We start from the raw sequence: 21,004 nt of genomic DNA, 5'->3' as shown, positions 1-21,004 counted from the left end.
AGGTTGCTGTGTCTCATATGATTTAGCAATGTTTTCAACTATGCACAAGACATAACCTTGGTCTTAGGTTTGGAGCTCTTCTGCTGCGCTCCAGTCTGAACACATTTGCACCCAGTACTTGCATTTCTCGCTGAAGAGCACTGGTACTTGGGTCATTTTTTTATCATGCTTATGCATTGATTCCTGTGACCATCTCACCATGACTAAAGCATCGTGAGGGCTCAGCCAAATGGCGGCAAATTCTGGGCTGATATTTTTACTGTTAGTAGGACTTGAGGGACCTAACCCGAATTTCCCCAGGGTTGCACCCTACCTTTTTCTGAAGACTCGTTTCTTAGTGGTCTCTTCCCAGTCGTGGCAGTTTCCTCTTCAAAGTGACATCCTTCTTCCTCTGCTGCAGGCTGGAGCTACAGATGTTGACCTGGCGGCTTTGATGCCTGAAGAAGGTCCGATGCCTTCCAGGGGCATTTTCTTTCTCGGTGGTCACAGGGAGGTTTTAACATGGAAGTTTTCTTTTACAAAACACGCCTGATATTTAAGGCTGATGGCTATCATAGTATATGGCATAATGGTTATTGTTATTGATTATTACTAATTCATTAAACTTCTACCTGATCACTTTGCATTAATGTTGGTCTGTCCTGTTTAAGGGGTTCTTTAAATGGGGACACGAAATAATTCCCAAGGAATCAACGAAAACTGTTAGGGTGTACTGTCATGGGAATTAAAGGCAACCATCCTCCCACTCCCTGGCTGGTATTCAGCTGCTGGCAGTCCCCAGGGAGTTACTTTAGGCTCCTTTTGTGGCTGGGGAAAGAAGAGCCCAGCTGTGAAGGAGGCTTCAGGTTGTGAGGACCCCCTGACTTCATAGGACTTCACACAGACTGTGCTCTTCACTCCTGTCTGGTAAAGGCATAAAACTGTGAGGGGTGAATCCCGGCCAAAGGATCTGTGTTTAGCTACTGTAAGTCAGAGTGTTGACCTGCTGAAGGACTAGTCCATAATTTGCTTTTGCTCCTGCATGGAAAGGGGAGGGTGGAGTCTGTGCAGGGAGTTAGGATGTAAAACACTGCACATTATCTCTCGCATCAAAATAAACAAAGTTCAAAGTATTATGTGAAAGATAAAGAAATCAATCTAAACCTAGAAACTTGTTAGGGAAACTTGCACCACCTTCGGCATAAAGAGAAAAGGTTTCTTGAGCTTTGAGGGGCTGCAGGAATGTACGAATGTAATTCCTTCATTTATGAAGCACCAGCAGTGCATGTGTCTGGGACTAAAGCTGCAAGGTTAGGCGAGACAGAACCAAACCCAGCCAGACACGGGCACAAGCAGCAGCCATGAGCTTCTCCAAAACCGGAACAGAAAGTATCCAAGCAAGCAGGGTTAATCTGGGCAGGAGGAGAAGTGCCTCAAGAGGCACCGCAGCCATTCCTCCTTTCAGCGTTTCTCTTCAATGTGTAGACTCTGTTCTCAGCTATGCAACTGACAGGACACAGGAAACTTTTTACAAGTACATATTTATTTAAAATAAAAATTAATTATGTGCCTTTGTAAAATAGGGTACTGCACAATCTGTATATGCAACACAGTTTTTGGTACGGAACATATTTATTGAGCAATATCCTTAAATACTAAATATACATTAATGGCTTGTTTGAGAAACATGACAACATTAATTCTGATAATTTTTTTCTCTTTAGTCATTTAACCACTGATACAGATTTCCTATAAACAATATTTGTTTTCATCTGTACATGTGGTGCACAGTCAAGAAGGCAGATCTTAGAATATTTACATTCATGCATTGATTTAAACACACTATTTTGCAGTTTAAAATAATATATTTCTGTTTGTACAGGTGCAGGGAGTATTATAAATACGTATCTACCATAGGCCTGATTCTCCGTTGCTTGGCAGCATCTATGGTCATGACCTGGTTGGAGCAGGAGGCCCACACTTGCTTCACATGCTGTGACCATATGGCATGCAAGACTGGACAATTAGGTCTCTGTATAGATATATATCTCTCAATATATTTATATCTTATACTTAGTGGAACTTTCCTCTTTTCTTCCGTGTCTGTTTTTGCAGCATCTATCCAAGGTGGAGATGCTTTCCTGGGCACACCACTGTGTCCAGCCTGAGCCAGGAAGGGTGGCAGCGCTGGGGCTTCAGCTCCACCTTCCCGGTGCTGCTGAGGACCGAGGAAACTCAACACTCTGCAGCTCAGGCCATTAAAGTGCATTCCCTGCTTTTGTCTGCTAGTGGTGATCCTTGAGAAGAAACTTGGAGTTGATGCTCTCCTGCAGACTGAGCACAGCAGTTTGTGGAGTCTGTCTGGTGGTGGTCAGAGCACAGCAGTTAATGTCTGAGTAGGAATTGGCCACCTCTGTGTCTGTCGGGGATCTGGCTATTTTGTGAACAGAGCTATGCAGGGCCTTTCTACCCCTGATATTTTGATGGCTAAAACTAAACTTGAAATACTTGTAAAGCTGTATTTTGGATTGCCAGTTCCCCAAATCCAGGGTCACTGCTTAGTGAAGCCCTTATCCATCAAGACTGTTCCTTTCCCTTTGTATTTAATTATAGCACAATAAGGAAGCACAGAAGCCTCATTTATAAAAGCTTTGCAAGTAGTCTGCAGAGTGTTAAACACAGCCTTAAACCACATCGGCATACTTCAGAAACCACTCCGCAGTGACACTGCCTTTCTGGCCTTTCTTTTCTGAAGTCTTACATCTGCTTCTAGAACACTTTTCCAAGCGCCTTTCTGAAGATCACCTTAAATTTTGGTGCAATGTAGTCAACTGTACTTAGGCAGCAATCTAAAGGCAAAACTACCCCGTGCAAGATTTCCCGTCTCTCCCTGCCATGCAGCTGTGTGAGTGCTGAGAGCAAAGGCTCTGGACAAGCAGAGGAGCAGCTCTCAGCCTGTCTGCTGCTGAACTTCTGTGGCCATCAGATTATAGAAGTACACTGGGGAATGTTTGTTTAAGAAATATTATAGCAATGATGTGCCCTAATACATTTACTTAATATCAACATGTTGGATATAATTATAGTGTATATCTGCCTATGCAAATCAGACACATTATAGCTCTCAAAATACTGCCACAGAGCTGGTATTTTTATCTTGATTATACAGATGGGTAAATTGAGGCACAGAGAGGCAAAATTACTTGCTAGTAAACAGCAGATCAGTGGCAGAGTTGAAAACAGATCCTAGTCTTCATGTGCTGCTCCTTGAAATGCCCTGCCTCCTGGCTCTCCATGCTCCTTAATGTGTATGTTCTCCCGAGGAGACCTCAGGGAAACTGGGGTGGGTTTGCTTGTGGGTTATGTCATGCACCAGGGTTTTCTCTAGTGAGGACGTTTTCTCATTGACATCACTGAAAATCAGACAGTGTTTGGTGACCATCTCTTTAGACTTTTTCTTGCAAAAACAGACACATTTTGATGGACATGATGAGCTACAAATCCCTTTTGTGATTTTGGCCTTACAGAGCATACCTTTAAAGCTGTATTAGGAAATAAATAAAATCAACAACCTTAAGGAGAAAGTGCTAATCCTGAGCCCCTATCATGCTAATCTCATCTGCATTCATACTTTATACTCTCAGCTAAACATGCAACCAGTCTCAAACTATGCCATGTTTAGGCAGAAACAACTGGAGTAAAAAAAGAAAGGCAAACATAGGTAACTACACCAAAATAAATGTTATAGCTTAAAAAATATTCTAGAAATATACTTGCAATATTTTTATTATAGTATTTAGGGGCTAAGTGCTTTAGGCAATCGACATTTGGGATACTAGACTCAAAATGTAAATTCTGTCATTTTAATCACACTTTGGATCTAGGAATATATAACTGTGTCTTGTGCAAGCACACAACATGAATATGGCAGGGAATGATCATACTATTGGGCAAAGGGTTACTTATTCCCTTTCACTTTTGTAATTGCATTCACTTCTCAAGAAAGTCTAGCCTTTAAAAAATAATTTCATGTAGCTAAACCTCTACATAGTGATGACAGGCTAAAAAGCTAAATTAATAACTCCATAAATTCCTCAACAGCAGTATATAGCAGCATTTCATTTTATCATTGAAAAGATACTTATATTTACATACACCCTATTATTCAATAGGTAATAGAAAACTACAGATGGGCCTGAGCTGGAAGTGCTGATCTGAACATCCTGGAGCTTTTTTGTGGAAGGTCTGCAGACCATCGTCTTTCTCTGCCATCAGCCCAAACTCTACATCCTGGCGATAGACCAACCACAGACAGGGATGTGTTCAAAATCAAGGTCTGATTTCTGCAGTTCAGGCACATCCTTATATAAAACTGAAAGCATTGATGTGTTGCAGTACCAAGGGACATGGTGGCTGGGGCGCAGCCATGCCCTGGGGCGAGACTAGGTCAGAGCCTGGTAGTTACTCACAGACATGGAGACTGAGCGGTATTGAATGTCCAGACAAGAAGCCAGGGTGGAAATTTGTCTTTCACTGCATCATGACTTTCAGCACAGAGGTAAATGGAGACATATACATGGTGGTGTTATATGAAGGACAGCTTTCAGGAGGTGGGGAAAGACCAGCATCTTGGCTAGTCTCATCGCCTTTATCCTAAGGGTTCCTTACTGAGTCTAACCTGAGATCCTACGTGAAAGGAATTTGGGTGGATTCAGTTTTGCTTTAAGTAGTCTGCAATCCACGTCACGGAAAGTACAACACTAAGCTACTACGCTGAATTTGGCACAATCGGCAGCCTCTGCCCAGGAGAGGCAGAGACTGAGTTAACGTGGGCACAACTAGCTTACCAGACCCTCAAAAGTGGTCCTCGAAGCCAGACCTACAATGACCTCGGTGGGTCAGTTCAGAAGACTCAACGCTTTCAGGAAACGACACTAGTCAGTGAATGAAGAAGACATCAAAGGGCTGCTAGTACTTCCATCACAATCCCACCCAAATACTCATGCCAAGATGGACACAACATCTTTCCTGTCAGGGTTTCCCTGGGGAATCAGCATGATGCAAACACAGAGAAATGTGTGGAATTTCACAAAGGAAAAGCTTTTTAAAGGATAAAAATTAAAGTGTGATGCAAAAAAGGAGGATGATTATGAAATAATAACGTTCAAAGCACCTCTTAATAATCTCTCTCTTTCAATAGCAATGCTAATTGCTAAAATCTTACATTTTGATTTCTTTTGTCTGAAAAGTCTTCAGCCATGGAAATTGCATAGTCATCAGACTGCAGATGAATTTCCTGGGGTGTCACAAGGTCATGCAATTTTTGGTTACTTGATGGTTTAACAGGAACCTTTGTTCCCTTTTTAATAATGAAATAATAGGGATGATAAGGATGAAGTATAAGTGTACAGAACTGCACAGGCTGGAGAAGCACGTAGGTGACACCTCCCATCCTTGACCCTCAGACCCATTTATAATAAGCTGCTGCCAGTCTGGCAGATCACCTTCTCCTCAGAAGATCCTATTTCAGCAGCTTTTTGTGGACACTGAATTCAAGATGAAAAAGGGGGGGGGGGGGGGGGAAAGGGGTGGGGCGCGGGAAGAGAGGAGAAAGAAGAAGCGGGAGGCATTGCAACATTGCTTTCATGAGATGCAGCATGCAATGCTTATGCCTTTGTGAGGCCTTTTCTCTGGGCAGCCCAGGTGGGCAAGTTTATCCTCCCCTGGAGAAGCAGCAGCCTGAAGAGCAGCCTGCTTTTCTCTTCTGAATCACTGATGCGTGCACTGTTTCTGAAATGAAGTCCTTGGCCACAGAGCTCCTTCCGTTGCCTTATCTCACCCACCTTGCCTGCTCTGTGTGTGTGCTTTGACAGTTTACCACCTCCTGCACCTCGGCGGGGTTTCGGGGATTATACAACCGCATTGTTATCAACTGTTTTGTTGTTTTGAGAGGAGGTCATTGCATATTCAGCCCGACTGGTTCCATTCTCTTCTTTTCTCATTGGTTTCCTTGGGTGATCCCAGGTTCGGTGATGTATAGGCAGGGTGGGGGGGAGAAGAAAGGACAGAGATAAACATCTTCTTTGTCAATACAGATTGAAAGCAAAGACATGTGAAATGTGTCATAATACTGAAATTTTTCTGTCTGTATTTCCCTTTCTGAACACAGGCCAAACCAGCAGTTAAATTTTGTCAAGCCTCATGATCCACCTGGAGGGTCTGGTCCTAAGGCCTCATGATGGGCTGTTGGAGTGCCCATGCTGGTCTGTGTATAGATACAAGTGTGCCTGTTGCATGAGGCGAAGGCTCCACCACCATCTTCATCACTGGAACAGAGGCTGGGCCCTGGGTCAGGCTCTGCCCTGGGGCAGTCCTGGGCCTTTCTCCTCCAAGTGCCACATAATTCAAACTGGGATGATGACCAGATGTGTCCACTGAGGGCCCAACTCAACAGTCATCATAAAACCACTGTGTTTGGTGACTAGGAGAGGACTCATCTGATCAGTGTAGATATGTACATTTGTGGTAACCACCCCAAACTACCTTCACAGCCAATGGAGAGAAACAGGTACTTTTAAAACACAGTTCAGAACAGCTTGAAGTGGATACGCAAAATGAGTCAGATGCTTTGTGCCCAAGGCATTTATGTTTCTCTGCATTGTGAAGGAAGGGTAGGTTGTTAGTCCAGACACAAATGTCTGTGTTCTAGGTGTCTTGAGTTGTTAGTGAATGAAACATGGCACCTGCTGTGATCTACCAGCTCCTCAGCACAACCACCCTTTTTATTTTTTTTGGTGGCCGCTGGTACCAGTTGGTAACACAGTCCAGGACCACCAATGCTAATTGTGAGACAATGCAGGAAATGCCCAGAAAGTGCAGAAAACTAACAAGTATCTGCACATCACAGAGCAAAATGATCTTATTTGAGATTTTGAAGTGACTGAAAAGGGAGACGTGAGCTTAAGTTCCGTAACAGACCATGTTACATCATGTGTTTCCTCTCACAACTTCTCAAAAGTGGCATAACCTTTATTTAAAACTCAAGCTTTAATCTTAGTAGAAGGAAAAAGCTTTGTGCTTTCCACATGGATATTTCAGATACTAGTGCCTTGAGTTTAAGGTGTTTCTGAGGGCAAAAAGAGGAACAGATAAATGCAATACAACAGTCAGTCTGTGCTATTGTTCTTGACATTGTTTAACAAAACAATGATTAATTAAAAAAATGCTTAATGACATTTAATTTCAGCAAAGTTTTAATGAAAGATTTATGGAGAACGATTACAGGAAGATAAATTTGTTTTGCTTGTAATCTCAAAGAGAATACTTCTGATTGTGATATCTTGTGCCTCTCTAGCTGGTAAGAGTTAAGGCTTGTTAGTATTAGCCATGATTCCAGCTGTTAGAGAATGGAAACGGAAGGCAAGGGGAGACGAAGAGTTGTTGAGACTAAGGGTCTGTTAAGCCATTTTTCAGCCATTAACACACTGTGCCTGTCTGTATCTGGCACAAGGTCCTGTGGCCCCGTCTTTCACAACACTGTAAAGCACCCACCCACCCCGTCACCTCCCTGGCAAAAGGAATGGAGAATCTAACAGCAATACTTCTCTGATTTTTTCCTGGGCAGGAAAAATGGTGTGGCTGTCTAAATTTCTCTGTTGCTTTCAAAAATTTCTCCCCCCCTGCCCAGTTCCAACTCTGATAATCAGCTCTACGAATGGTCAAAAAAAGATGACATTTTTGGCCACTTCTACTAGCTATCTGTTTGTCTCCTGTTTACTCCTTTATTTTGGTCTGCTATGTGTTTCTGCACCTCTCAAGTTCCATTTTCTTTCTGTTTAGTCTTCCTCTTCTTTCTTCATGTTAAAAAATGTCTTCCTCTCATTTTTATCTACATTTTCCTGGTGTCTAGAAGTGACTTCGAGACCAGCTTCCTCAGTTTGCCTGAAATTCTCTTTCCTTTCCTCCCCCTTTTTTTGCTTCAGTTTCTCTTCTCCAAGAGCTGACGTTTGCTTGTTGCCCTCCCCAGGCTGGTCTCCCAGCACAGACCTCAGCAGTTTGGAGACTCCTCCAACGGCGAGACCTCTCTGCAGACACTGCTGGAGAGGCTGCTGGCGATACTACACCATGGGCACTAGTATGCATTGGAAGTGTATTTTTTCAGAGCCTGCAAATCGTGGAATGGAGATTTTATCAAGGTTCTGCTTCTGCCTTATTAACTGCTCAGGGTTAGTGCTAAAAAAACCCAGAGCAACTACTTTCTTGGGTCTCAATGAAATGGCTGTGTGAGACATTGATTTACTTATTTTTGGCAGACACAAAAGTTCAGGCTTGGAGACTGCTCCGTTAAACTCCTTCACTCGATTTGTTACCAAATGTACATCAGGCATGGATTTCAGGTTAAACTTGCCTCAATTACACCATTTAAATCACTGGTTTGGCAGACCTGTATGCACTTGTCACAGTGATTAAAACTGACCTATGTATTCAGATGTGCAAAGTCACTTTGGCTTGTGATTTTTCAACTGCCCTTTTGCATTAGGGCACTAGCTCTTTTTGTGCCACTAGCTCTGTGTGTCACTAGCTCTTTTTTGCCTCAAATTTCATTGACTCTTGAGTTCCAAGCATGCAAGTTTTCCTCTTACACACCAAGGGGAACCCTTTTATCCTATTTTATGCCTGATAAACAAAGATTATGTGTGATCTTCCTGTGTGTAATGCTCCAAGACTCCTTTCAGTTGAAGCCCTATGGTTAGGTATTTATGCATTTCCATTCCAGGGTTGCTTTTCGTTGGTAAAAGCGATGTTTCAAATTAGTGAGGGAATGAGTAGGGAACTATTCATATCTGTGACATACTCACTTGGTGGCAGGCGAAACTGGCTGTTCACTAACAAGTGGGTTGCATTGCTTTACCGTATGATTTCCTATACATTGTGCTTTGATGTTTGGCAAACAAATTGGCGCACTCTTCATGCCAAACATCTGCGAATGAAAGGGACATGCAACTCTGTACAGCTTAGTACACGCCTGAAATGATGCATCAGAGTCCATAATGACCTCTCCACCATGCATGCATTAATTTGCATGAATCCTAAAATCAAGAAAGCATCAAACAGCCATTTAACAGTGTATTTCACACATCAAGCTTAAATTTCAGATGAGGTTCTGACCACGTTACGAATCTTGTTTATGGAAGAAATTCATATTGGCTTGTACCAGTTCTCTGCAGAGTCCTGTGTAAAGGTCAACATAACAATGCACATTCAAACTTAATTTGTATGTTCTGTCTTTAGAAAATTTCCTAGAGGAAACACATGTTTTGGCCCTGTAGCATGCCTAGTCACAAAACTAGGTTGGTATATTTGACAACACCCTTCCTACCAGCTTTGGCTACTGGTGTAAATTTGGCATTCATCTACCATCTGTAAGGCTGTTGTGTGGTAGACTACTGGAGGAGGGTTTCACCTCATGTCTCACTTGTAAATGCTTAAGAAAATCTGTATATTCTCTCTTTCAGACAAAATCAAGCAAAAGCTAAGCAGACTATTCATTTAATCAGGACTTTTTAATGCCTTGTTACTTATAGGCTTATTGAAGCTTTGAGGAGAATAAGATTACCTAGAAATGGGAATAGAAGTTTTGTCCAGAAGAGTAAACTGCAACAGAGCTTAAAAGACACAATACAATCCACATGCTCATATTCTTCAAGGTGCTGTGTGCTTGGAAGGGATGAGAGTTTAGGATAAAACTTGATTTCATGAGACAAGCCTAAGCATTACAAATCTGTTTCCTACTGCCTGCCTCCATAGTAATATCCCTGTTGAGTGCCACTGCACCCTTGCCAGCATCTGGGAAGACAGGACCTCGGGGAGACCCAACTAAGCTGGGAGGAGATGACCTTGGGCTGGCAGCAGGGGAATGAAGGGATCTTAAATTCATCTCTTTCTGGGGCTCCCATACCTGACTCAGCACTGCCAGAAGATGCCTGTCTCCACTTAGGATTTGCTGCCCTGGATTGTCCTCCCAGGGAAACACCTATCCTGTTTCGTACAGAATGGGAACAGGGTCATTCCTCTTTTAAAATGCAGTTAGAGGAGGAAAGGCTGCTCTGCCCTCCCTGCTGTGTGTTGTTGGAGGAGATGCTCAGTGCTCAGAAGACCACAGTGCAACTCCACTCTTTCCTGAGCCGTGGTACAGAATTGTAAATTGTACTTAAAAGGCAGCTACCAAAAAAAAAAAAACCCAACCAAAAAAAAAACCCAAAAAAACAAACCACCCAGATTGGCTTGTATGGGTATCAGTATCAACTGATAATTTTAGCAAGAGTGAAAGCTATGAGACATCCCTCTACTGCCTTTGCACAGCTGTACCTGTGCCAATGTACATGGTACCTGTGCCAAAAAAAACCTTTCTTGTTTTCAGTTCCTCTCATGAAGGTGCTTTTAGTAACACATTAAGAACTTATCTCTCCTCTCAAAGCAGTTTCACCTCGAGGTGGCTCCTACCACAAACAAAGCTGCTACCAGGCTCTGCGGGCAGCCCTGCTGTCACCTGGCACAGCCATGGGGAAAGATAAGCAGCCCTGAGCTGCCCTGCCAGTGAGCATCACCGTGGCTCGCCCATCCCTCCTGCACTGGCGGTGGCGTGTGCCCGCTGATCCCTGGGCGAAGCAGTAGAAGGGAAGGGACAAATCAGAGACCTGAAGATGGATTGTTTATACATGCCATAGGTCTATCTTGATGTGTCCCCAGCACACAGCAGAAATACCCAAGCTACCTATGTACCAGTAGAGATCCAACTGAAGCAGCACCTTCCTGTGTTTCAAAAGTTGTCCAAGAAACAGACTAAAATCTGGTAAGTATATTTTCACTCAGCTTCATCTCCCAGGCTAGGATGCTAGCAGTACCTGTGGTGGCTATGTTTACAGCTCTTTGCTAGACTTCACTGCTGGAAGCCCAGACAAGATGATGTGTGAGCTACTGTCACACTTCAGAAACATCCTTATTTAGCAGATACAGGATAGGAATGAAAGAATAAATTTTGTAATGTTATTCAATTACTAGACCATCTCTCCAAATAACCTGAATGTTTATAAGAACATAAAGGATGTGAATGGAGGCTGTTTACATCTCAGTACTGGGGGCGTTCATCAAACAGCCATTTGATTCATGCTGGCCATCAGCCACCAGAGGTGAATCAGTTCCCATGACAGCAATGGGTGAGAGAAGTGAACTTGCTTTCTAGGATTGGTTTGTGAACACGACCCCTGCTAGAGGGGCTCACTGTACTGACAACAGTTGCTTTTCCAGGATACAGACATGGAATTTGTGTGCAGCCATCCACAACAAGCAGTGCCTAATGACTAACCTGGGCTGGCCAGCCTGGTGCTATGGCCAAATGTATGGGGCTCATGTTAAAGAAGGACACTTCTTTGGAGATAGTTTTCACAGTCATGAAAAGAGAGTCACACTCTGAATTCTCCCTTTGACTGTCCCAGAATGCTCAGAAAAATTCAGTTTGAATATTTTTTATTTTACAACGTAAAGACAGAAATCAAAGAAGAAACCCTAATGATGAGAATTCTCTGAAACCTTAGATTTTCTCTATTAAATTAGTTAACAGCTATATGTGGACCATCTATCTGTCTAGAAACCAAGCAGCATACTATTCATTACTTGTAGGAAGAGGTTACTGGCTCAACTACCTCCCACGTACAAAGCAAATGTTTTACAGTTAAAATAAAAAGGAGCTCCATCTGGAGAAATTTCAGCAATGCACTCACTTCTGCTCAGTGTTTGTCGAGTACCAATGTTCAATACTCTCAATCTCCCAGGGCGTTTACATGTATTCCCTGCATTTCTATCTCCAGGCTGGTAAATTAGATAATCCAGCATCTAAAAGAAAAACAGTCTTGCCCCAGTGTTTATTACTTATTATCCCAATATGTGATGTTTTTTTACTTACTGTTCCAAACTATAGGTAACCTGTGTGATATTACCTGCACCATTTGGAAAGATTAGTATATTGGGTTACTTTTAGTCTCGGACATTTGATAGAGATCTCCTTCAAGCTGCTTTGCTCCTTATGAAAAAAATAAAGGCATCTTTTGTGAATCAGAAAAGGCTGTTCTTTCCCTAGAGACCTTTGAGTACTTCAGTCTTAGCCCAAAAAAACAGCTGATAAGTAAGATTTACAAGACAAAGTAAGCATACAATTTTTAACATCTTCAGACTTTTCTGTCTCTCTCTCACATGTGGAGAAGGGGAGAAGATCTGCTCAAGCACGCAGTGCTAGGACCACTACGCAAAAGTAGGAAGACTCTCTCACAGCACTGCAAGTCATGTTGCAGCAATAGGCTTTGATCTTACCCCCAGATACCATCTCCTAATGACAGCTTCTTCTTTTCTGGTTGTTCATGTGAGCATTTTCAAGCCTGCAATTTATGGCTAATTCAGCTCTCCCTTACAACCATTTTTAGCTGACCAGTATCTGGTGTATATTTAAACAAGCCCTGCAAGCGTGTGGGCAGCTTCTGTTTTAGTGTGGTTCATGCTCCCCTGTGATGGTCAAATGCCCCTCACGATGCATGGATTGAAGATCTAGCCTTTGCTGAGTGCTTCTCTTGGGGAAAAAAATCCATATGGAGCCGCTCTGCAGCCATTCATCAGCACTTAGAGGTTCCCTGGGCTGGTGCACTCAGGCTGCAAAATGTAGTGGGCAGATCTCTTTCTGCAGATGTGCGTCTATCCCAGCCTGCTGAAGTCACTCTGGTATGTCTAAAGGGAGGATCTGGCCTGTTCAGATTGCAAGTAATTGCAGTAGATTGCTGAGCCACATGTGAAATTTAAGAAGTGGAGTTTATTCTTCATTTATTTTCAGCACTGCAAAGTCAGAGTAATTCCACAGGCTTTGCTGGACTTGAGGAGGATTCGTTCTGATCTTACAGGGGAAGATCTGTCCCCGGGAGACTAAGGTGATACAACCACATTTCCAACTAGGTCTTCAATTAAGCTAACTTCAGAATTACACTCCTACACAAAAGCAATCTTAAGGAAGAGAAGGATCTTTATTATGAGGATACTGGCCTATTAATTGACATAATTGATAAAAGTACTTTCAGTGACCCCTCACGTTACAGCCCATTCTTTGCATTCCCTATAATGATCTTTAAAAGGTTTTATTGACTGGAAGGATATTACAGCTGACGTTATCAGTCGGGTGTTCTCAGTGTGGAATACATCATTGATATGTTTTGGTGACAAAAGGGAAAAAAAATGAATGGACCTAATGTTAAAAAATGAGCTCATGTTGCCAGCCCTCCAGCCTGGCAAAAAGCCACTAAAAATGAAAAAGAAAAAAAGACATTAAATGCCTGGAATCAACATGTCCCTGCTTTGAACAGTGCCAAAACGTGTCTGCAGGATGGCCATGGCCATGCCTGGCGGTGTGCTACACACTGGCAGTGCCCTTTGGGGATGAGCTGGGGACACTCCTGCTCCTCAAAGGCCTGCCCGGCCGCAGAGCAGTGCAGGTAGCTGAGGTACGTTCATGGAGCTCCCTCAAGTCATGGCACACCACGCTCAGCCAAGCAGTACAGAAACAGCCTGGGATCGTCAATATATATGTAGCACCCAGATAACCAGGATTATATACAACTCTATTGCATTAGGCATGATCTGCCCTAACAAGTCTATAATTTACAGGGAGTAACCAGCTCAAATGTCTGTTCCAATTTCTTATAGAAGACAATAAACAAACTTGGAACAATATCATTAATGAAAAGAAAGAGGGGATGGGGTTTGTCTCAGGGAACACCAGAAAAGGAAAAGGGCATTTGAAAGAAAGAAATGGGAAGAAGCCATGGGTAAATTTAGGCTGGAGATGCAAAATAAGTTCTTTTACTCTCAAAAGAGTAAGTTTGAACTGGGACTCCTGGAGGACAGCCGGAAGAAAGGGAAAACTACACAGCTTCAAGAAGGAGACTGGTGTGTTTGTGAACAGGATCAAATGCCACAGTGCTCACAATATCAGGGACAGACAGGGTGACTGGTCTTGTTCCAGTCCCATGTTACTAAGATATCTAGGCTGCCACCGTGAAGTATCAAAGAAAGAATACTGACTGCTTTGGGGAACTGAAACAACCAGAGTTACGGAAGAAATCATTTCACTGAACATCAGGTACAGCCTCAGTTTCCCTGAGTTGATCCTCAGTGATCAAAGGCAATACCTATGGTCAGAGCTGGACACAGGGTGAGTTGCTCTACCACAGCACCAGGTCTGGGAATAGGTAACAGCTAATCATGAAGGCAGGACACCTACTTTGTTTTTTCCCTATTTCATGCAGATCAGTAGGAGGAAGAGAGTAGCATCTCCCAGAGCTCTCCTGTGAAAAGGCTCCAGATGCATTACAGACGCAGGCTGGATGCATTACTGCAGCAGTGGCATCTCACTAAAACTGAAGTCACGGAGCTTGTGTAACGGACAAAAATGTACAGCTTCCTCTGACCTGGGCTGTGCACACTCTCTGAGCTTTTGTGCCCACAAGCTGAATGCACAGGCAGGTTTGATCCTTCATTTCTGCACACATCTGTGAGAGCTCTCTGTGACCCACGCAAAACCGAGACATGCACATTCTCACAGGTGCTGGCATGAAGGCAACAAACACTACTCTGCTACTCAGTAATACAAAAACACCAGTGGAAGCCCACACCGAGATCTTTCGCTTAGTCCTTTAAAATTCCCCAGTCCTTCTGGAACAGATTGAACACCACCCATCACTATTCAATGCTTTTTATCTTCAAAGTGCTTAAATATTATTTAGGAAATCTGGATTTGAAACCTGCTTTTCAAGTGCCCAGCTGTACCAGTCCTGATCAATACCTCACTATTTTTATATAGACAACACATCTAAACATATACATTGATAAAGACTGCCTAACTGCTTCTGTCAGCTACAGCGAGGCCAATAAAAGACATTTATAAGCTATTATTTAGCTGGGCTCATAAATAGAAATTCTCCTTATAAACAGATATCTATATTGGAGGGGAAAGCGAAGGAGGGCAAAGGTGCAGGAAACCCCTACCATGTCTGCAAACTGGCTGGCTGCTGGTGCCCCATGCTCTGGGACAGGGTGGACATCAGTGCTGGCAAAACGTGGGGTTGGAATAATAAGGGGCAGAGAGAGGAGATCAGCAAGGGCTGCTCTTCACTGCTGTCTTGCTCTGAATATCTTTGAAGGACGTTATGTCTTTCATGAGCCAAGTGACTGTGGATATTGCCATTTTAGGCAATGGACTTTTCCATCCCCAAAACAAAGTTGATCTTCTGTGCTACTCTGTGCCCAGATCTTTTGCTGAATGTAGATATCCACCTTGCCATTTGATCCCTTGCAATCATAGGCAACAACTTGGATGATGGACTTGATCCATACAGAAGAACAAGTCTACTGCTACTTCACAGAATCATTTAAATAGAATGTCACAAAATTATTTAAATAATGATTAATTTTTATGCAGATGAACCAAAATTCTCTGCAGATTTTCTGTCATAAAAATGTCTTTCATAGAAGAGGGTCTGCAACACAAATAAATGCAAGGAGCTGAGAAGAAAATTAAAACTTGTAAAATGAACTGATCTTTCCAACTATCGAGATCACTTTGCATTTGAGGCAATCTGTCTCTGTCACCAGCTACAGTAAGACCACTGATTTCCAAGGAGCTTCTTCTGACTTTGTCCACTCACAAAGAAGAGTTTGCAGAGCCAGACCTTGCTCTTTGCAGAATAAAGGCAAACCCACTGTAAGTGGACTGCACAGGGTGGTCCCAGCCTTCCCATGCTCCAGGTGTGCAATAGGGCAAGTCTATACAGAGGCAGAGAAACCAGCAAGTCTGGCACACGTTGATGTCTACACAGAGATTTAGTGTTGTGCAGTTTGGAACTGGGGACAATTTCTGAGGAAGGATTTGAGTTCAGCCAGTTTCTACACTGGCTTTCCAGGGCTCAAAGCAACTAAATGAAAGAATCAAGTTAGCCTGAAGTTTCTGTTGCTTTCATAAGGTTTCACGCTACTGCCTCAAAAAGCAGACACCAAAGAAGGCACCGTTTCTCCACCTGTGACCTCCCTGCATGGCCTCTTTTCAAAAGGCAAAATGAGGAATGACCCCATTTTCCTAGTCTTGTCTTGCATACAGCTGGGATCAGGCCGTTTATGTCAGACCCCCTGTTAGTGCTTCACTCCATCACCTGGCATTAGCTTGGGGAATGGATGCTGTGATGCTCACCTCCACAAGTGCTCCCTGACACAGCTATTTAGCCAACAGCTCTCCGAGATGGACAAACCAGGAGAGCTGTTCTCCAGCCCAGCCCACCTGGCAGCAGGGTTGGCCACGTGCCTGCTGACAGAGCAGATACTGGAGTCAGAGCAAGGTAAGTATGTGGTGGAGCAGGACCACCTCAGCTGATGCCACCTTCTCCCCCCGCCCCAGCACTGCCCACGCTGACCTACTGCCTGTCTCACCTTCACGGCAAGACTCTCCTGAGCAGGGAGCTGAGGGCTGCTTAGCAACCCCAGAGCATGATAAATATTTAGCAGTAAGTATGGGGGGTGCAGAGAATGAAGGACAGAGGTAGCAGAAATCACACCCTGCAGCCAACACAAGTGGTGGCAGCACAGCTGCAAGGAGCTTGAGGGCAGCTGCAAGTGATCAACGTGTGCCCAAGGAGTGTCGCAGCTTTGCAAAGGGGGGCCCTGTCTGCACCCTTTTGCCCCTGGGCGGTGCGGCTGCATGGCAGCAAACAGCACAGCAAGGTGGGGTGGGTGTGATGTGACCTCCCTTCCAGAGCAGTGGGGACCCCTGAAAGCAGCTCATGTGGACAAGCACCCCTGAGCCTTCCTTTATCAACACCTGGTCTCAGCTAGGGCATGGAAAAGCTGATGTCTTGGTTCCATACCAAGTCGTGACTAATTGGACAAAGGTGTGAAACTAATGCACATAAATTACAGTGGGAAATAACACTGCTGTGGTCAGATGCCTTGTTACCTCTGGCTCAGATTCTTTGCACAGGAGGAGGCGCATCCAAGCACAGCACCTGCCATTCCCTGAGCTCCACCTTTCCCCAGGGTCTCTGTGCACAGAAGTCCAGGTTAGAGCCAGGCATCAAAATCAAAGGCAGCAGAAGCCATGAACTGGAGAAGCCAAGGGTGGCACCGAGCCAAGCCTGCTGGCCAGAAGTGTGCCAAAAGGTCAGGCAGGAAGGGGGTATCTTCTGCATGGTAGATCTGGGGCAACGTGGGGGTGATGTGGGAAACAAAAGTACTGCAGGAAACAAGAACGGGCAGAGACCGTGGGCAAATGGGGCACGTACACAGGGCTGAGAGATGGCTGAACAGTCCCAATCATCTTAAAGATGGTTGGATGCATGTGATGGGTGGGGATCAGCTGGTGCCAGCTGCTCCATGGTCAGGTCTGGCTTCTTGACACCTCAAGGCAGAGCAGAATGAGTCTGGGCAGATCCTGCCTGGGGCAGTATGGGGGCAACTACCTGGGTATTCTCTTACTTTTCTGGCTTATTCTCTTTTGGGGGTTTTAATGCTCCTGCAAATCTGTCATGTCTGCTGAACCCACTGGGAGCTGCAGTTGTTCAGCCACAGGAGAAATCAGGCTTTGCTGCTTTTACTCCAGATGCATTGGAAATCCTTCATGGAAAGCAAAAAGGGGCAATAAAGGCACCCAGCGGGTTCCTGAGAGATTTTTGTTGTGTAGAGGGAATTTCTGGGTGATACAGTGCTGAATAACATATCTACATCCCTACCCTACTACCATGGGTACAATCTCCTCTAAGCCGTAAAAAAGATTGTGCCAGGCACCCCGGGGTGCTGCTGCTGGGTTCTTGCAGACTGTAAAAAACACAGTCCTAAGCTGAGATATCCCAGATAATCAAGTCCAAATCCTTCTTCAAGTGTCCCTGCATACTAGGTACTGGGCTGGGTACGTGTCAGCCACAGCTGTGGCTTTTCACCAGCAGGGTCAGCCACAAATGCCCTCATGTCAGCTCGCAAAAATTATGATTGGCTTAAAAATTAAATTAATTTCTAAGAAAACTTTATTTCTTTGCCTTGCAGGATTTTGACTATGTAAGAGTCTTGAGATTAAAGTCAGTTTTTTGACTGGTAGGTGAAGAGAACGCTTATCTTATGTTTATTCACATTTCTTCAGAAGTTATTGTTTCAGGAAGAAATGTAATAAAAACCTCATGGTAAACCCGGCAAGTCTATATATTTCAGAACTGTAGCATCTACTTGTATCTTCTAGTTGAGCTGGTGTAAATGAGGAATATTTTGATCAATACAACTGGAACAGCATGAGCATTATATTCTGGCACAAGCCTGTAAAATCCACCCATGGCTATTACAGAGCTGCACTGAGGCAGTAACTGAGCAGTACTTAACTCTATCGCAAGGCTGCTGCCTTTTGATGTGGTACCCTCATCTGCCACAGAACACAGAAAAATGGCAAGTTTGTTTCTAGTCACAGTGAAAAGTTAATCGATCACAGGATAGACCATAGCGCCCTACAGATTGCTGTTGGCATCTCTGTCAATAGATCACAAATTAGGAGTAAAGAAGTGAAAAATGATCCATAGGAGAGTATTTTGTGAAATACTTGGACTTCTTATTTTATGTTAAAGACTAAAACCTCCTGAAGGCTTCCAGTATTCCTGGTTATGAGAAACCGCGCGGAGCATTTTATCCACTTATGACAGCACACTTTCTCCCTAGTAGAATGTGTCTTTGGTATAACTTAAGAGACAAAAAAATCCTGCCCTATAATAGGTATGCAAACATGTAGTGTTTATAAAAAACCCAGATGGACAGCACTGAAGAGCAGCTCCTCCTGCTTATCTGACCAACATGTACTGCACAGGCAACAGCAAAGCAAACTTTTCTGCACAGCACCGCCTGAGGGTTTGCTCAGCCATCTCTCCAAATGAAAGGCTATTTTATCCACTTATCAGCCCTTGATCTGTCAAATAAACCTGCTTGCAAGCAGTACAATAATTCTGCTGTTCCACTTAAAAATGAGGGCAACCCTTCATCTTGATGCACCCAAAAAATACTGGGCAGTGCCAACTATTAGTCCCCCATCCAAAATCCTCAGTGATGCCACTGAATCAACAGAATGGATACAGCAGAGCTCTGGCATCTGCAGTGGGCTTGGGTCGAGTTGTAAAGCTGTTCAACAACTTGTCTCATATATACTACCCTGGAAATTCTTGCACAACCAACACCCAGACATCAATACCCTTTGGAAGAACAACTGATTATCCTTGTACTAGCACTCAAGTTTTCATCAAGCAGGGCTACAGGTAGTTTAATTAACACAGACAGCTTTGAAAGAGCACAAGAAAACCAACAAGAACTAGAGAGGCTGCTTCACCTGTAGAAATATTCAAACCCAGCTGGACACAGACCTGGGGAACCTGCTCTAGCTGACTGTTAGAGCAGAAGTTTGGACTAGATGATCTCAAGCTGTCCCTTTCAACCTCAACTATTCTGTGATTCTATAAACTCATTTCTTGATGGTCAAAAAAATGGGATCTCCTTCTAAAAGACTGGTTGCTCAGAGTATTTAAATTGTCATTAGTAGATCATGTGCAACCTCATTCCAAGGATGGGAGTAAATTCACTACTGGGAGATGGTTAGACATAGAGGCTAAGCAACACATGAGGATGTTGAGCTTTGGTTAGAGGTGACAGAAGACCTGGACAGTGGCGCTCAGTGGTAGATGGTGATCCTGTTGTTGATAAGCATCAACATTCAGCCAGTGGAAAAGATAATCAAGCTACAGTGTAACTGCCTTTTCCTTGCTTTTCCAAAAGTTTGAAGTTTGTCTTTCTTTCAGCTACCCTCAGTGACATTCCCAGGTCTTCCCAATGAAGACCGTATTCCCTTTTGAATGGCACTTCTTAGGAGTTAACCCCTTTTGCAGACCTGAACTGGTTTGACATCAATGAATTGCATCAAAGACAGAGAGATCTGCCCCCCACAGACCTCCTTCTTCCCTTTGGGTGCCCCCCCCCCAACAGCACTTTCTAAGGATCTTTTCCACCAACTATCTCACTTTATCTTCTGAGTAATTATTGTCTTTTCAGGCACCTGCTGAGAATTAAGGCACCATTTCAGTACAATCCCTTCTAATATGCCAGGGACAATAGAAGAGAATAACAATCTTGATTCACCTTGACCTGTCTGTCATCAGTCATGCTATGAATATCCACTTTAAGGTGATTAAGTAAGTTTAGGACACTGTTCTGTCTTCTCTCTCTGTACTGAAAAGCATTGTTGTGTTGCAATTAATAATGATTTTGGACGAGATTGAGCTTAGCCTCAGTGGCATGTGGCAGATGGCCATGTGGAGGACTACAGGGTCCTTGCTCTTTAGGGAAGTGAGTGGTACAAACCGGGCTGGGGAACATGTGCAGGGCTCTGGCCTGCCTCGTGGGATGTACATCCCTGCACCATGAGACAACCTCACCACAGCCCTCACTGCTGCTTTTTGCCCTCCTTAAGAAAGCCTCAGTGTTTTCCCCTTGCAAGTACCTGTCTCATTTTGTTAAATAAAACCAACTTTCAGAACCTTGCTCCTGCTACTGAAACTAGACCTTGCAGCATACAGGGTTCATAAATCATACACTAATGCTAAGTACCCTAGAAAATACCTGAGCAATGAATTTTAAGACAGCTTAAATATGACCTGTCATTTTATTTCAGTACAATGTTTTCTTCCATTTAATTATTATTTGAAGGTGAACTCGGTGCCTATTTAAGGAAATGCATATGTAGACATTTATGGTACCTCTCTCTCAGGCTATGGGACACATACAAAACAATAGCTTGACAAAGAATAGCGAGTAAAAGGTATATAAGGTAAAACTTTGCTATCATCAGCCCGCTTTCTCTGCTGACTTAGCAAGTGGGCTCTTTGGCAGCAAACTCATCTCAGAGCAAGGTACATCCTACCTGAAG

At 43.7% G+C, this 21,004-nt stretch overlaps 1 protein-coding gene across 2 annotated transcripts in view; it reads right to left on the bottom strand.

The window, feature by feature from the left end:
* Positions 1 to 1,501: 1,501 nt before the first annotated feature.
* The window catches only part of PRIMA1 (proline rich membrane anchor 1), a 54,341-nt gene continuing 34,838 nt past the window's right edge, over positions 1,502 to 21,004 (bottom strand). For both annotated transcript variants that reach the window (XM_055716681.1, XM_027804971.2), the window contains exon 4: positions 1,502 to 5,988. In XM_055716681.1, coding sequence (XP_055572656.1) covers positions 5,889 to 5,988 — 100 coding nt within the window. In that variant the 3' untranslated portion in view covers positions 1,502 to 5,888. The remainder of the gene's footprint in view (positions 5,989 to 21,004) is intronic.

This window comes from Falco cherrug, chromosome 7, assembly GCF_023634085.1.
Source record: "Falco cherrug isolate bFalChe1 chromosome 7, bFalChe1.pri, whole genome shotgun sequence".
Lineage (NCBI taxonomy): Eukaryota > Metazoa > Chordata > Aves > Falconiformes > Falconidae > Falco > Falco cherrug.
The sequence above is the reverse complement of the archived record's forward strand: the minus strand, read 5'-3'. Positions and strand labels throughout refer to the sequence as shown.